The 13,669-nt window shown below is 43.3% G+C and overlaps 1 protein-coding gene across 1 annotated transcript in view; it reads left to right on the top strand.

Moving 5' to 3' along the window:
• LOC311524950 (complement factor H-related protein 5-like) overlaps positions 1-13,669 on the top strand; it is a 139,835-nt gene that overhangs the window by 26,144 nt on the left and 100,022 nt on the right. The window contains exon 7 of the mRNA XM_084636623.1: positions 4,804-4,967. Within this exon, the coding sequence (XP_084492749.1) occupies positions 4,804-4,967 (164 nt within the window). The remainder of the gene's footprint in view (positions 1-4,803; positions 4,968-13,669) is intronic.

Here is a 13,669-nt window from a genome sequence, read left to right as displayed (position 1 = left end):
AGCATGACAGGACCATCTCATACCTGACAGGGTTTTTAGGACAAGGGGAGAGGTCTTTGTTTCCTTTTGATAAGATTGTTTCGTAGAAGCTTCCATCGCCTGGACAATGACACAAAAAAGATACTTTCTGAACAAAACTGAAATGTTTATGGCTTCCATGCAACAACCAATACTGCAAGTTCCAGCTAAGTTCAGAGAAGAGCTGTGCATGGCACGTACACAGCTAGTGGGTTTACTCTTTTTTGATATAAGCTTGAAAATCTTCATACTTTTCAGACATGTTACTTGTGTTATTGTATGACTGATCTCTGGAGTTTTCAATAGCACTGTCATTTGCATCCAATAAACTGTTCATGATCTCAAAGAGCAACTTGCCCACCTGGCTTTCAGTTGGTATAAACCCAATTAAATCCTCTCTTATGGCGCCACGTAAGTAGTAGCATAAAATGACAGAGAACTGATTTTCATGGGCAATATCAGGAGTTGAATCTACTATCAAAAAGTAGTATTTTGCCTGTTTGACTTCAGTTACAATGAATTCCAAAACCTCATGTCCCAATAGCCCAATGAACTCATCACAGTTTGTTTTCGACAAGTAGGATGGGTGACCTTTCTCTTTGTTTCCACAGTGTTTAATATGCTGTCTTACAAACTGGTCAAATTTGATGATGGCTTCAAGAATATCTAGATAATTTCCATTCTGAGGAAAGCCAATAACTTCCTCCGTTCCTCTAACTGCTAAACCACGTTCAGCAAGAAGCTTAATAACTGTCATGATATGCCTTAAAATGTCTTCCCAGTAAGCAGTTTGTGTTAGACGCAGCTGTACCCTCTCCCTATCAATGTGATTCTTGCCTTGTGAACATGCTAGCCATGCAGCTATGGCGTCGCAATGTTCCACACTGTTTTCATGAGAGCAAGTCTTCTCCTCTGCTTTTTTCAGTTGGAAAAGCCTGAGGTTATGAAGGTGCTAAGATTATTAGGCAATGAAGAGTTTTCACATAAAACAGAATACTGCTTCTGTGGATTTAGAATGCTTCAACCAATGCCTCTGATGATGCTCTCCATTTGGTAGTTTTCATTTAAAAAGAAGAGGTGAAAGATACCATTTCTGACATTTGTATTGACACTCAGAAACTATAACTTTGTCATTGCGATTCTGAAAATAGAACAGTCCTTTCTCAATACATGTAGTACAAAACTCTTCCATTATCAAATTTAGCCAGATTTTGTTCAACGCTACCAGCAACATCATCCTCTTTATCACTACTATTCATTCTACCTTCTGTATGGACAGATGTTAGAAAAAGTGGGTCATCTCTTTCATCATTAGTTTTATCCTTGATTTCAGGAATGCTTGCCTTTTCTTCTGAAGTCTCCTGAGGGAACAAGTTCATACTCATATCTTTGCTTTGATTATCATTTTCTAAGAGAGATGATCCACCATCATGGGAGATAATTCTGAAGCAGTACTAACAGAAAATAGTTAGCAAGTTTGGGTAACTTGCTTACAATATTCTCTTTCTAACTTAGCTTTCCTTTTTGCTGCTCTGCTTTGAAATGGTCAACTGGACACCTTGTTTATGCAAGGTTAAAACAATACTGCAGTTCTGTCATTAGCACCAGCAATGACAATTAACACCGCTAATTCGCACCCTCATTACCAACAATTCAAAGTCTAAAAACATTAATTAAACTTTAACTGTGAAAGCTTAAGAAATTGGGACAAAATCAATAGCAGCAGGGTGCATAAATTAGTCTTTTTGTTCTTTTCTTTTTAGTATTAGCACAAGTATGATCAAAATCGCCCTTTTATAATGTATATTTCAAGGATTAGCAGCCCCCCAGGAAAGGAGAGGCTTGGGGCTGCATCCCCCTTACTCCTCACTCTCCAGTCCAGCCTCTGTGCTCTAACTACTAGGCCAGGATTTCTCAACCAGAGGGTCATGACCACCCCCCTCCCCCCAGAAGGGTTGGGAAAGGTCATTAGGGACATTTTGAAATGTTGAATATGCTATTACAATCTGAAACAAAAGAAATCTTGTTCCCCGACTCCGGGCACACCCTTACTCTACCAGGTCAAATATTCTCAATCAACCTTTTGAAACACACACACACACACAGATGATGTATATAGTCTGGGTAGCCAGAGACTGATTCTGGTGGGAGGGGTAACTAATTGGGGTAATGAGAGGTTGGGGAGCAGAGCTGGAGAGGCAGAGAATCCTAAGAGTCCACAAAGTCTTTGAGAAAGCCTGGGCATTAGCTAGATTAGTGCACAAAGCCAGATTCTTTCTATTTTAAGTGGAAAATGTTGAATGCCAGTTGAAGAAAACTGTAATCTATGAGTCTTATCCATCTATTATGCATAATTTTTCATGGAGCACCTGTGAATGTCCTATTGTCTGACCAGCTGTTTTCATGTCCCCTCAAAAGGTACGTCTACACAGTCCCTGGCAGAGAATCTCCAAGTTTGTAGCAAGAGATTTGGGCTTGCAGAGGTTGCACTGCCACAGTAAAGATACCTGTATAGAGATTACAGCTGAGTCTGGAGCTTGGGCTCTGAAGCCCAGGGTCGTCTGGTTGGTGTGAACACAATCAATGACATATTAGTATGAAAACTGAAATTCTAACAAGTAGGCATGAGGATGTATAAATATCTGCCTATGTATGAATTTTTCAGTTTGTAGCTTGTTTTATTTTCAAGTTAGAAGTGGCAGGAATATTGTGAAGGGGTTTTGTGTGTTTTTGATCTGATTTAATTTATTTATATATTTATTTATTTTTACTTTTAACAAAGGGCTCACTTTTTAGATCTAGGTGTTTGAAAATGTTTATCCCACTCTTGGAGAGTGGGAGGAGGACAGGGAACCCGCCTTATGTTAGTTATAAAATTTCTCCTTGAAAAAGCTACTTCCCATGAAAAGTAAAAAGAGAGGAGTGGGTCCAAACAATGCTTGTAATGGAAATATTTTCATCACAACCTTGAGTGTGGAGTTGTGAATAAAATAGTGCTATGAATGTGCATAGGACTTCCACAAAGCACAAAAAAGAACAGTTACTTTTTCCAAACACCTTGCAGTTGAATTCAGACCAACATATTACACAGGGTGACAATTCTAGTACAAGGTCAAAAGACAGAGACTCTTATGGCAAATTATTTTTAATGAGGGATCTGAAGCAGAAGGACAGTTGGTAAACACAGTGGAGGCTTTCCGAGTATAGGCAGTGTCCTGACAGAAAATGCAAAGTTACAAGTACTCCACAAGTTCAATCACACTGGAATTGCCAGTCACACTTTCCTGGCATTCATAGCTCATGGAAGTGGGTGGAAAAAAGTTAAAAAATATTCAGGGAATCAGAATTTTGATACCAAACCTTGTTCTTTGCTCCTAGGCTGTCAGAGGCTTAGTGAGCTGTGAAGGCAGCATCTTTAGCCCTTGGCAGGAGGGAGCAACTTGCTCTGTAGCAAAACTCCTGGCTTAATCTGAGTTAGTGGTAATGGGATCCACAGTAATTTACCATGAGGCCTTAAGGCCTTCAGGGAAAATCCTGCCTCCACTGAGATCAATGCCAAAACTGCCATTGAGTTCACCAGGTTCAGAGTTTGATCCTTAGGTGATAACTAATGAGTGGGAAATGGTAGATCTCCCAGAGAGCTCAGATGAAAGGGAAAAATGCCACTGGCCAAGAGCACCATGTTATGCTGCTAGATAATATTGGGAAGGGAAGAAAAAAAAATCAGGTCTCATAATGTGGCAGGAATAAGAGCCAGGGTTGCCCTCCAGGATTGCCATGGAGTCTATAGGAATTAAAGATTAATTTTTAATTGAAGAGTATGTCATCTGATGAAACCTCCAGGAATATGACCAACCAAAATTGGCAACCCTAACAAGAGCCCAAACCCAAACCTGTCTGAATAATACATTTCAATCTGCTGCATGAAACAAACATGAATTTAGTTTGGAGGGCTTAACACAGTTACCTTTACACTTCATCACGGTAGTCCAGTGACTGAGCATGGGGAGAAGGAAAGTAAGAGAGACTTCCTTTGGCTGTCGGCCTTCTCCTGTCACCTTGTTTATCCTGGGCTGATTATATGATTTCCATTACAATGGCATGATTTAAACAATCCCATTACACCTGACTTTGGTTTTTATTTTGTATTAATGGAACTTTTCAGCTAGGGCCTGAGCCTGAACACAAACTGAATCAACAGCAATGGTATCTATTTCCCTACATGTTGGTGTTTCAGTACCTGTATCATTTGGATTCTGTAAAGATGCTTTTTGTTTTAATAATCAGATTCAATGAACATCATAGTGATACCTGTCAATAAAATACCTTGAGGGCATAATATGATTGATAATGTCCGCTGCTGTAAATGAATGTGTGCAGACGCCACTACTTAAACATATTGGGCAAGATTTTTTGGCTGGTGTAAATCAGTGTAGTTCCAATGAGGTTGATGGAGCTTGCTGTTTTGCACCAATTGAGAATCTGGCCCATGTGACCTGATTCTTCACTGCCTTGCATCTTGTGTAATTGTTTACAGCTGTGCACAGTTGATATCATAAGGTTCAGGCCAGTGGAAAAAATCAAGCTCTTTGATTCACGTTTGAAAATAAAGGTCTTCAGTATAAAGTACTACAGTACTATGCAGCAAGAAGGTCTTATTTGAAAGATTTTTTTTTCAAATAAATAGCTAGTTTTGAAAAGGGTAATTTGTTTTGGTTTGTTTTTTCTTTGTTAAATGTCTGATTTCCATTTGCTAACTGAACTTAAATCTTTTTTTTTCTTTAGAAAAGTGTTCTCCTGGTCATTTGGAAAATGGTAAATTTATATTTAACTATTGGACCACCTACAAAGAACGTGATGAAATTTCATATGTGTGTTTTCCCGAAAATCTGCAGGCCAAAGTTACATGCACAAAGAATGGCTGGTCACCTACTCCAAGATGTACCTCCTAACAGTAAGCAACAGTCATGTTCTATTGAGCAGCTGGTTAAAAAACTTGTAGACATATTACTAGAATCATCTGCCTGAAATAAATACAAAAATATCAATCCTAGCAGGTGACTTGTCACAACAATGCACATTTCTGACCTGAGTAACTGTGCAATTGTATTCCAAATTTGTCACCCAGCCCCTGCCGGCTGTTCATCACCCCTGCTTGTACGTAGGGTGACCAGGTATGGGGCTTTTTGACCAGAACATCTGGTCGAAAAGGGATTCTGGCAGCTTGGCTATTGACTATCCAGTTGTCCAGTCTGGACAGTTGTCCTGACTATCCAGTTGTCCAGTCTGGCAGCTTGGCTATTGACTGTCCAGTTGACGGCACCGTATAGCGGGGCTGGCAGACTCCCTGCTAGCCTCAGTGCTGCTCCTGGGAAGCAGATGATATATCCCCCCTCAGGCTCCTATGCCTAGGGGCAGCCAGGGGGCTCTGCACACTGCCCCTACCCCAAGCGCTGCCTCTGCAGCTCCCATTGGCCGGGAACTCCCTATGCCCAAATAAATTTGTTCATCTCTAAGGTGCCACAAGGACTTCTCATTGTTTTTACTGATACAGACTAATATGGCTACCACTCTGAAACCTTCTGATCCATGGGAGTCAGTTTGCTTGTCACCTCATTTATCTGCCTTGTTGGTCCAGAGTGGGAGTGTTGCAGCTGGCCTTCTCAGTCTGCCCAGATACTTTGTAGCTGCTGCCTGAAGAAAGATTTAGGCCATGTCTATACTTACAAGCTGACAGCGGCACAGTTGTACCAATACAGCTGTGCCGGTGTCAGAGGGCTCGTGTAGCCTTGTTATGCCGATGGAAGAGAGCTCTCCTGTTGATATAATCAAACCAGCGCAGTGAGATCTCTTGTTGACATCACGCTGTGCATGAATGCGCTTATGATGACAAAAGTTCTGTTGGTCGAGGAGTATTTTTTCCACACCCCTGAGCAACAAAATCTTAGCAACATAACTGCTAGTGTAGCCACGTCCTTAGACTGCATGTCATCTCTCAGTCCTTTCTGGTAAACCTCCCACTGTTGCGTCAACATCTTTTGCAAAGTCTCCAGCTCCTGTTTTAGGTGCTGTTTTAATTCCTTTTGGCCATCTTTGACTTTGTGCTTTTTAGCCTAAGCCTTTCGCCAGTATTCAGGGTCTTCCACCTTTTTTTATGTTGGAAGGAAAAAAATTGGTGTTGTGTCAAGTAGTTCCATGATACAGCCTTTTTTATTTACAAAGAATGGACACAAAGTCCTGTTTCTCTGAATGGTTGGATCAGACAACAGGAAGCAGTTTCCTTGCTCATAATTCCAAGCCTACCTTTATATTCACCCATCTGACCAAAAAGATCTTTTCTGTCAGGGCCATGCTACCAGTACTTCTATTGCTGTCTCTCCATAGCTTTCTGGCACACTCACACATGCACACGTGCGCGCACACACTCCCTTCCTCCATCCCTCTTTTAATCCCTGGCCCTCCTATTGTCAATCCCTAGAGAAACCACTCAACCAGAATTGCTCTAGCCTTTTCTCAGGCCTTGCATATGGTCTAGTCCATGGGCAGTGGTTTCCATTGTGCCAGCTATCACTAGACAAAGGGGCATGTAACTGTTTCCTCATTTCGCCTGAATGAAAGATGAGTTTCATGCCATCAGTTTCACTGAGGTCTGTGACTGCCCATAGATCAGACCTGCTTACTGCAACCTACTGTATCTCCAGTACAACAATACTATTGATGGAAAAAAAATCTATTGTCTTACATTGTTCTAGTTCTCCTGTCTTCTGATAAAGAAGAATCATAATTGCTGATCTTCTTCCCTTATTAGGATAACTATATCATTGTGGCAATTCCCACATCACCTTTTGTAAACTGGTGTGAGAAATGACACCACCTTTATAGCATTATGGGAACAGAAGCAAATAATTCTTGCATACGTATGAAGAAGGCTGGCTGGAAGCAGCTGATAAGAAGCAGTGGAACGAAACAGGTTCAAGATCCCTGTTCCAAAAATTCCATCACTTTCAAATGCTAATAACTACACCATGGATACTGATAAAATACAGTAATATGTAGTAAATCAATGTATGGTTTTCTGTGCTACTTTTAAGTTCCACTTTAAAATAAGTCATAGTTTTTAATATGAAAAGTAGTTGAACCACTGCTGTTCAGGGGTAACTGCAACCACTGCTGTTCAGGGGTAACTGCAACAACATTTGATGGAGTTTGTTCCCATTTCCTTTCCAAAAAATATTAAAGCCATCCAGTATGAGTTTTATGCCATTCTGTTGAAATCAATAGTCTGATCCAGTGCAATCCATAGGGGATTTGTACATAATATTTGTTTTAAAAAAATTGACATCTACTAAACTGATTTTCTGCTGTTTGTTCTCTCTCTGACAGATACTTCAGGATGAATAAAATGAAGCACCAAGCAGATAATTTTAACTCAGATCTGAGGATCAAAATCCTTTGACCGGTTATTTGTAGTGTTCACACATTATGTCCTTTGTCAGTATTTTAGCTTAAATTGATTACATGTATCAGTTCAGTCCCTTTTTTTATCGTTGGTCACAATGGTTTAAAATATACACTCATAAAATAATAACAGATGGGAAAATAAGTTCAAACTCAGATCAAACTACAGCTTTTTATGCTATTTGGAAAAGGAAACTTTAAGCGAAATTGTACACATCTGCACATCCTGAATTACACACTTCCTGCTTGCTGAAACAGAAAGCAGTGGTGTTTCCCTCTGGCCCAAATCAGGAACTCCAGGAAGTCTCATTAGAAACCTTAATCTTGAGAGATTTTTAGCCCAATCACCACACCAGAAAGTTTGGGATACGCATGGAGGCTTTTTTGAATTCTGCCCATTGGTATTCACTGTTGGTGATCATTTTTCCAAACGTTTTAGTCCATGCAACCAAAAAATGATCCTGTCATCTAGCACAGTTGTACAGAAAACATTGACTTCTCTGGTTAAAGTTTAAACTCATAGTGTCTTAATTATTTTTCCTTTATAAAACTAAAGATTTGTGTGTTTCATTTACCACTCTTAAAAAGTTTGTTATTTGTACTTTTTTGGGTTTTTTTTTTATTAACACTATAATCTGAAGTAAAGAGGGAAGGAATCTTAGGATTTGTAGAAAAATGGAGACAAAGATGAAAGCCTGCAGCTAATTTAAATAGCAACATGATACATGCATTTGGCAGTGTGTGAATAAATTCTCTATTCCTATTTTCCACTGTATGCAATAAACTGGAAATTAGACTAGTGCTGTGACAGAGATGAATCATTATCAGAATCCACACAGACAAATAAATGAAGGTAAAGTGAATATTGAGGGGATGCTATATGTAGGGAATGGATCAAGTTCTGGACCTGTGGCATACACAAATAAGCACACGTCACTATAAAAGCTGAAAAAAAAAACCTGGTCATGTATTTTCCCCAAAATTATGTGAATGTTGAAGTTTTTCACATTATTGCAAGACTGCCTGTAGCACTTATGTTACTGATTCTCCTAGTGGATCCACAGTCCAAATTTAGTCACCCAGGCTCCCTATTCAATGCATGGGGAGAGTCAGTCACCCTAGGGTACATCTATGTTTGAGCTTGGAGGTGGGATTCCCCGCTTCTATAGACATACCTGCCCTGCACAGGCACCAGCACCAGCTTGGCCTAGCTTCCGTGCGTACAACCCCACCAGACTCTCCGCTACCTACCTGGGGGGGCGAGCCCAAGCTATTGCCCGTGCTGCAGCACCACCGGCTACTTTTAGGTGCTAGGTTGGACTGAGTTAGTGTGGGTACATACATAGGAGCTGGGCGCCACACCTCAAATGTATATATCTTTAGACTGGGATTCACAAAAGCCAGGAGGTTAAGCAAGAGGGCACCTAAGCTAGACAGTAGGGAATGCCAAGGACAAGGCTGTGGCCTAAGCCTTAACCCTCAGTGGCAGTTGAGAGCACTTTTCTCCACTCAGGATACACAGTTGTGAACGCTTTCCTGGAGTTAAGCACCTAAGTCAGGTCAGCTCTTTCTCATAAAATACACACCACTAGGTGATGGTGCCATTGTACCCTACGGTGTGTGTGCATACACACGTGCACACACAGGTAGAGATCTAAGTCCAAAGCTTGGTGCGGAGCAGGGACTTGAAGTCAGGTCATGCAGATGATTCACTAACTACTAGGCAATCGGTTATTCTGGTATATGTCTTTCTCAAGTCTCCAATTGTAGCTGTTCCACTTTGTCTGCCCAACTAACTAAAAAATTCATTAGAACGGGGACTTCAGCTTGGGACTCCCACATCTGAGAGAGTCTCAGAAACCTGGGTGACTGGGCAACAAAATGGCAGATGGAACTGAATGTTGATAAATGCAAAGTAATGCACATTGGAAAACATAATCCCACCTACACATAAAATGATGGGGTCTAAATTAGCTGTTACCACTCAAGAAAGATCTTGGAGTCATTGTGGATAGTTCTCAACATCCACTCAATGTGCAGCGGCAATCAATAAAGATAATGGAATGTGGGGAATCATAAGAAAAGGGATAGATAAGACAGAAAATACCATATTGCCTCTATTTAAATCTATGGTACACCCACATTTGATGCAGATCTGGTCACCCCATCTAAAAATATATATATATTGGAATTGGAAAAGGTACAGAAAGGGGTAACAAAAATGATTCAGGATATGGAACAGCTTCCATATGAGGAGAGATTTGTAAAACCAGGACTTTTCGGCTTGGAAAAGAAACAACTAAGGGGGGGATATGATTGAGATCTACACAATAATGACTGGTGTGGAGTATTCTTTATTCCTCCTCATAACACAAGAACTAGGGGTCACCAAATGAAATTAATAGGAAGCAGGTTTAGAACAAACAAGAAAAAAGGAAGTATTTCTTCATACAACACACACACAGACACACACGGGGTCAACCTGTGGAACTGTTTGCCAGAGGATGTTGTAAAGACTAAGATTATAACAGGGTTCAAAAAGGAACTTGATAAATTCATGGAGGATAAGGCCACCAATTGCTATTAGCCAGGATGGGCACAGATGCAAAACCATGCTCTGAAGTATGCCTAGTCTCTATTTGCCAGAAGCTAGGAACAGGCTGCAAGGGATCGGTTACTAGATGATTACCTGTTCTGTTCATTCCCTCTGAAGAACTTGGTATTGGGCACTGTTGGAAGACCGGATACTGGACTAGATGGACCCTTGGTCTGGATCTCCGCAAGATGAGGTGCGTGAGGTAATATCTTTTATTAGACCAAGTTCTATTGGAGGGGGAGAGAGAGAGGGAAGCTTTTGAGCCACAATGAGCTCTTCCTCAGTTCTGGGGAAGGTACTCAGTGTCACAGCTAAATACAAGGTTGAACAGATTCTGGTCCTGTCAGTGACAGGCATACTGGCTTCAGTTTGGCATTGTCTATTCCCTGACAATAGTGTCAGATATAATTAAGCAGTGGAATTGCTTTGAGAAGAGCTTCAAGCAGGCAGGTGGAAGTGTCACAACATTTGAGTTCAATGACAGTCTGCAATACAAGACCTATACAAAATTCTCCTGGAAGGAATCAACCAGTTAGGGATCATGCAAAATACACTGTGCAAAGCAGGGAAAGGGGAAAGCATAAGGGGAAGATTAGTTATCAAATAAACAATAATGAAGTCAAGAAGCTGCTAACAACTTTGCATACATTTGGTGAGCTTTCCTTGTCTCTGAAGTACAGATATGAATGTATTGGTCAGTCCCGTCAGGGCATGTGCACAGTCATTACACTGTCCATAACCCTCTGGTGGCAGGACACATGAATGGCTATAAACAGGTACACAGAAGTTTTTGCATTAATTGTCCTTAACAAAACAGAAAGATAAATCTCCATAAAACGTGAGCGCCTCTCTCTCTCTCACACACACACCCTCTGTAGTAGGGAGGTTGCCCATGCCCTGGACAATTTGAAAAATGGGTGCCCCAGGCCTGGCAGGAGCCACAGGGTGGAAGCTCTGAGCTCCAGCAGGAGCTGGTGGGGCGGCAGAAGCCCTGAGCCTGGGTGCCCTGGCGCCCAGCAGGAGTTATCAGGGACAGCAGCCCAGAGCCCGGCTGCCCCAAGCCCCAGCTGGAGCCAGGGGGAGGTGGTGGTGGGGGCCAGCAATCTTGAGCCCGGGCAGGAGCTGCAGGGACTGGAGCTACGAGAGATGGCAGCCCCCAGCCCAGGTCCCTGAGCCCAGGCAGGAGTTCCAGGGGGTGAAAGCCCCAAGTCCTGTCTGGAGCCCGGGTGCCCTCAGCTCCAGCAGGAGCCATGTGGGGTGGCAGTCTGGAGCTCAGCTCTGGGGCTGCTGCAGTGCAGAAGTGAGGGTGTATCACCCTCACTTCTGCGCTGCCTGTGGAGGTGGGTCTGATCTCTCTCCTTAACAGCCATGCAGGGGAAGGAGAAGTCCTGTCCTTCCCCAGCCCGGCTGATTTCAGGAGATCATGTTTCATGGGGCAGGGCATATTGTTTGGACTACATTAGTCTTTCTGGTTCCCTTTTGCATTTTTTCCTATCAGCATTTGTTATCTTGGTCAGGGGTTCTCAACCAGGAGTCTGGGTCCCCCTGCGGGGCGGGGGGGGGTCGGGGGTGCTGCAAGCACGTTTCAGGGGGTCCTTCAAGCAGGGCTAGTGTTAGACTTGCTGGAGTCTGGGGCACAAAGCCAAAGACCCACTGCATGGAGCTGAAGCCTGGGGCCCTGAGCCCTGTCATCCAGGGTTGAAGCCACAGCCTGAGCAGCTTAGCTTCATGAGGGGCCCTGTGGCATGGGGCCCCAGGCGATTGCCCTGCTTGCTCCCCCCCAATGCCAGCTCTGGCTTTTGTATGCAGAAAACCAGTAGTTTTGGCACAGCTGGGTGTGATGGTTAGACCCCCCTTTCTGGGGTACCCCCTGATATATTTGGGTCCCACTGAGCCCACCCGTTCCACCAACCTGGGCTTCCTAACTCTGTCCTTGCTGTTCCAGGCCCTCAAGCCTTCTCTAGCACACACAAGTGTGGCCACACCCAACTGCAGACACAGCCTGAAATCAGCTCTGTGAGGGCGGATTCAGCTCGGGGATCTACCCAGCACTCACGTGCAAACTTCCTTTGTGGTGTAAGCCCAAAATAATATTGTCTTGCGCTGTATAGAGAGATCTGTACAGCACACACTCATAAAAATCACACCCCACACCCCCTGCTCAACGCACAGCTTTTTGCCCCTCCCTCATGAATTGCATAAACTGGGTTTTTAAATAAACAAAAAAGAAGTTTATTTACTAAAAAGGTAAATTTAGAGTGATTATAAGGGATAGCAAACAGATCAAAGCAGATTACTGAGCAAATAAAACAAAACACGCAGACTAGGCTCGATAACATAAAAGAAATTGGCTACAAAAATTAATTTCTCACCCTAAATGTTGTTTTATGCAGGCTGCAGAGTTTCTTGAAGGTAAACTGCACCGCTTGCAGCTCAAATCTCCAGGTATACCCGTCATAGGCTGACCTTTCTCAGCCTGGATCCCCATTCTTCTCCCCAGATCAGTCTTAAGTGTTTCCAGCAGTCATCCTGGGCAGGGATTCAGTAAAGAACCAGTGACCTTGATTAACTCACTCACCAGCCTTAAATAGAATTTACATATAGCGGGAATCTTTTGTTTCCCAGTCTGACTCCTCCATCCCCTCCCCAGGAAGCTCCCTCAGTCCTGAGCCCTGTCGTGTCACCCCCCCCCCCCATGGAGATGGGGTAAGTGGGGAGCAGGAGCAGAGGGGAAGGGGACACCCTGACATTAGTCCCCCGTCTTCCCCCTCCTGTACAGCAAGCGGGAGGCTCCGGGGAGCAGCTCCAAGGCAGAGGGCAGGAGCCACACATGGCAATGGGGGGAGGGACAGCTGAACTGCAGGCGGGTGATAGCCTGCTGGGCAGCTGCCGCACAGGGAACTTAGGGGAGCGGCGAGCTGATATGGGGGCTGCCAGTCCACCCTGGTTCCAATCCCCCACCAGATCGCTCCAGCAGGCTGCTCTTCCTGCAAGCAGTGAACAAAGCAGGCGGCTGCCAAACAACGTTATAAGGGAGCATTGTGCAACTTTAAATGAGCATGTTCTCTAATTGATTAGCAATGTAACAACAAAACAACGTTAACCGGGATGACTTTAGGTGAGGAGTTACTGTACTTAAAAAGGCAGTGTACTTAGAGTGGGGTCAGCCTACTTAAAGGGGCAATCTCTCTCTCTCATACAGGGTGTCTGTCTCTGTCTGCTATGCTGTTTCCCTTTCCTCCATTCGTGCTGCCTTGTAGAGTGTGAGGAACCTAACCCCACACTATGTACATTACTTCTTATGGGGAAATTGGATTCACTTAACATTGTTTCACTTAAAGTCACTGTCATGGTTCCCTCCCCACTTTGAACTCGAGGGTACAGATGTGGGGACCCACATGAAAGACCCCCAAGCATATTTCTACCAGCTTAGGTTAAAAACTTCCCCAAGGCACAAATCCTTCCTTGTCTTTGGATGGGTACTTCTGCCACCACCAAGTGAGTTAGACAAAGATTCAGGAAAAGGACCACTTGGAGTTCCTGTTCCCTAAAATATCCCTCCAAGCCCCTTCACTCCCTCTCCTGGGGTGGCTTAAG

Source organism: Lepidochelys olivacea, assembly GCF_965140295.1.
Source record: "Lepidochelys olivacea isolate rLepOli2 genome assembly, chromosome: 8".
NCBI lineage: Eukaryota > Metazoa > Chordata > Testudines > Cheloniidae > Lepidochelys > Lepidochelys olivacea.
Note: the sequence above shows the minus strand (reverse complement) of the source record. Positions and strands in the feature narration are given on the sequence as shown.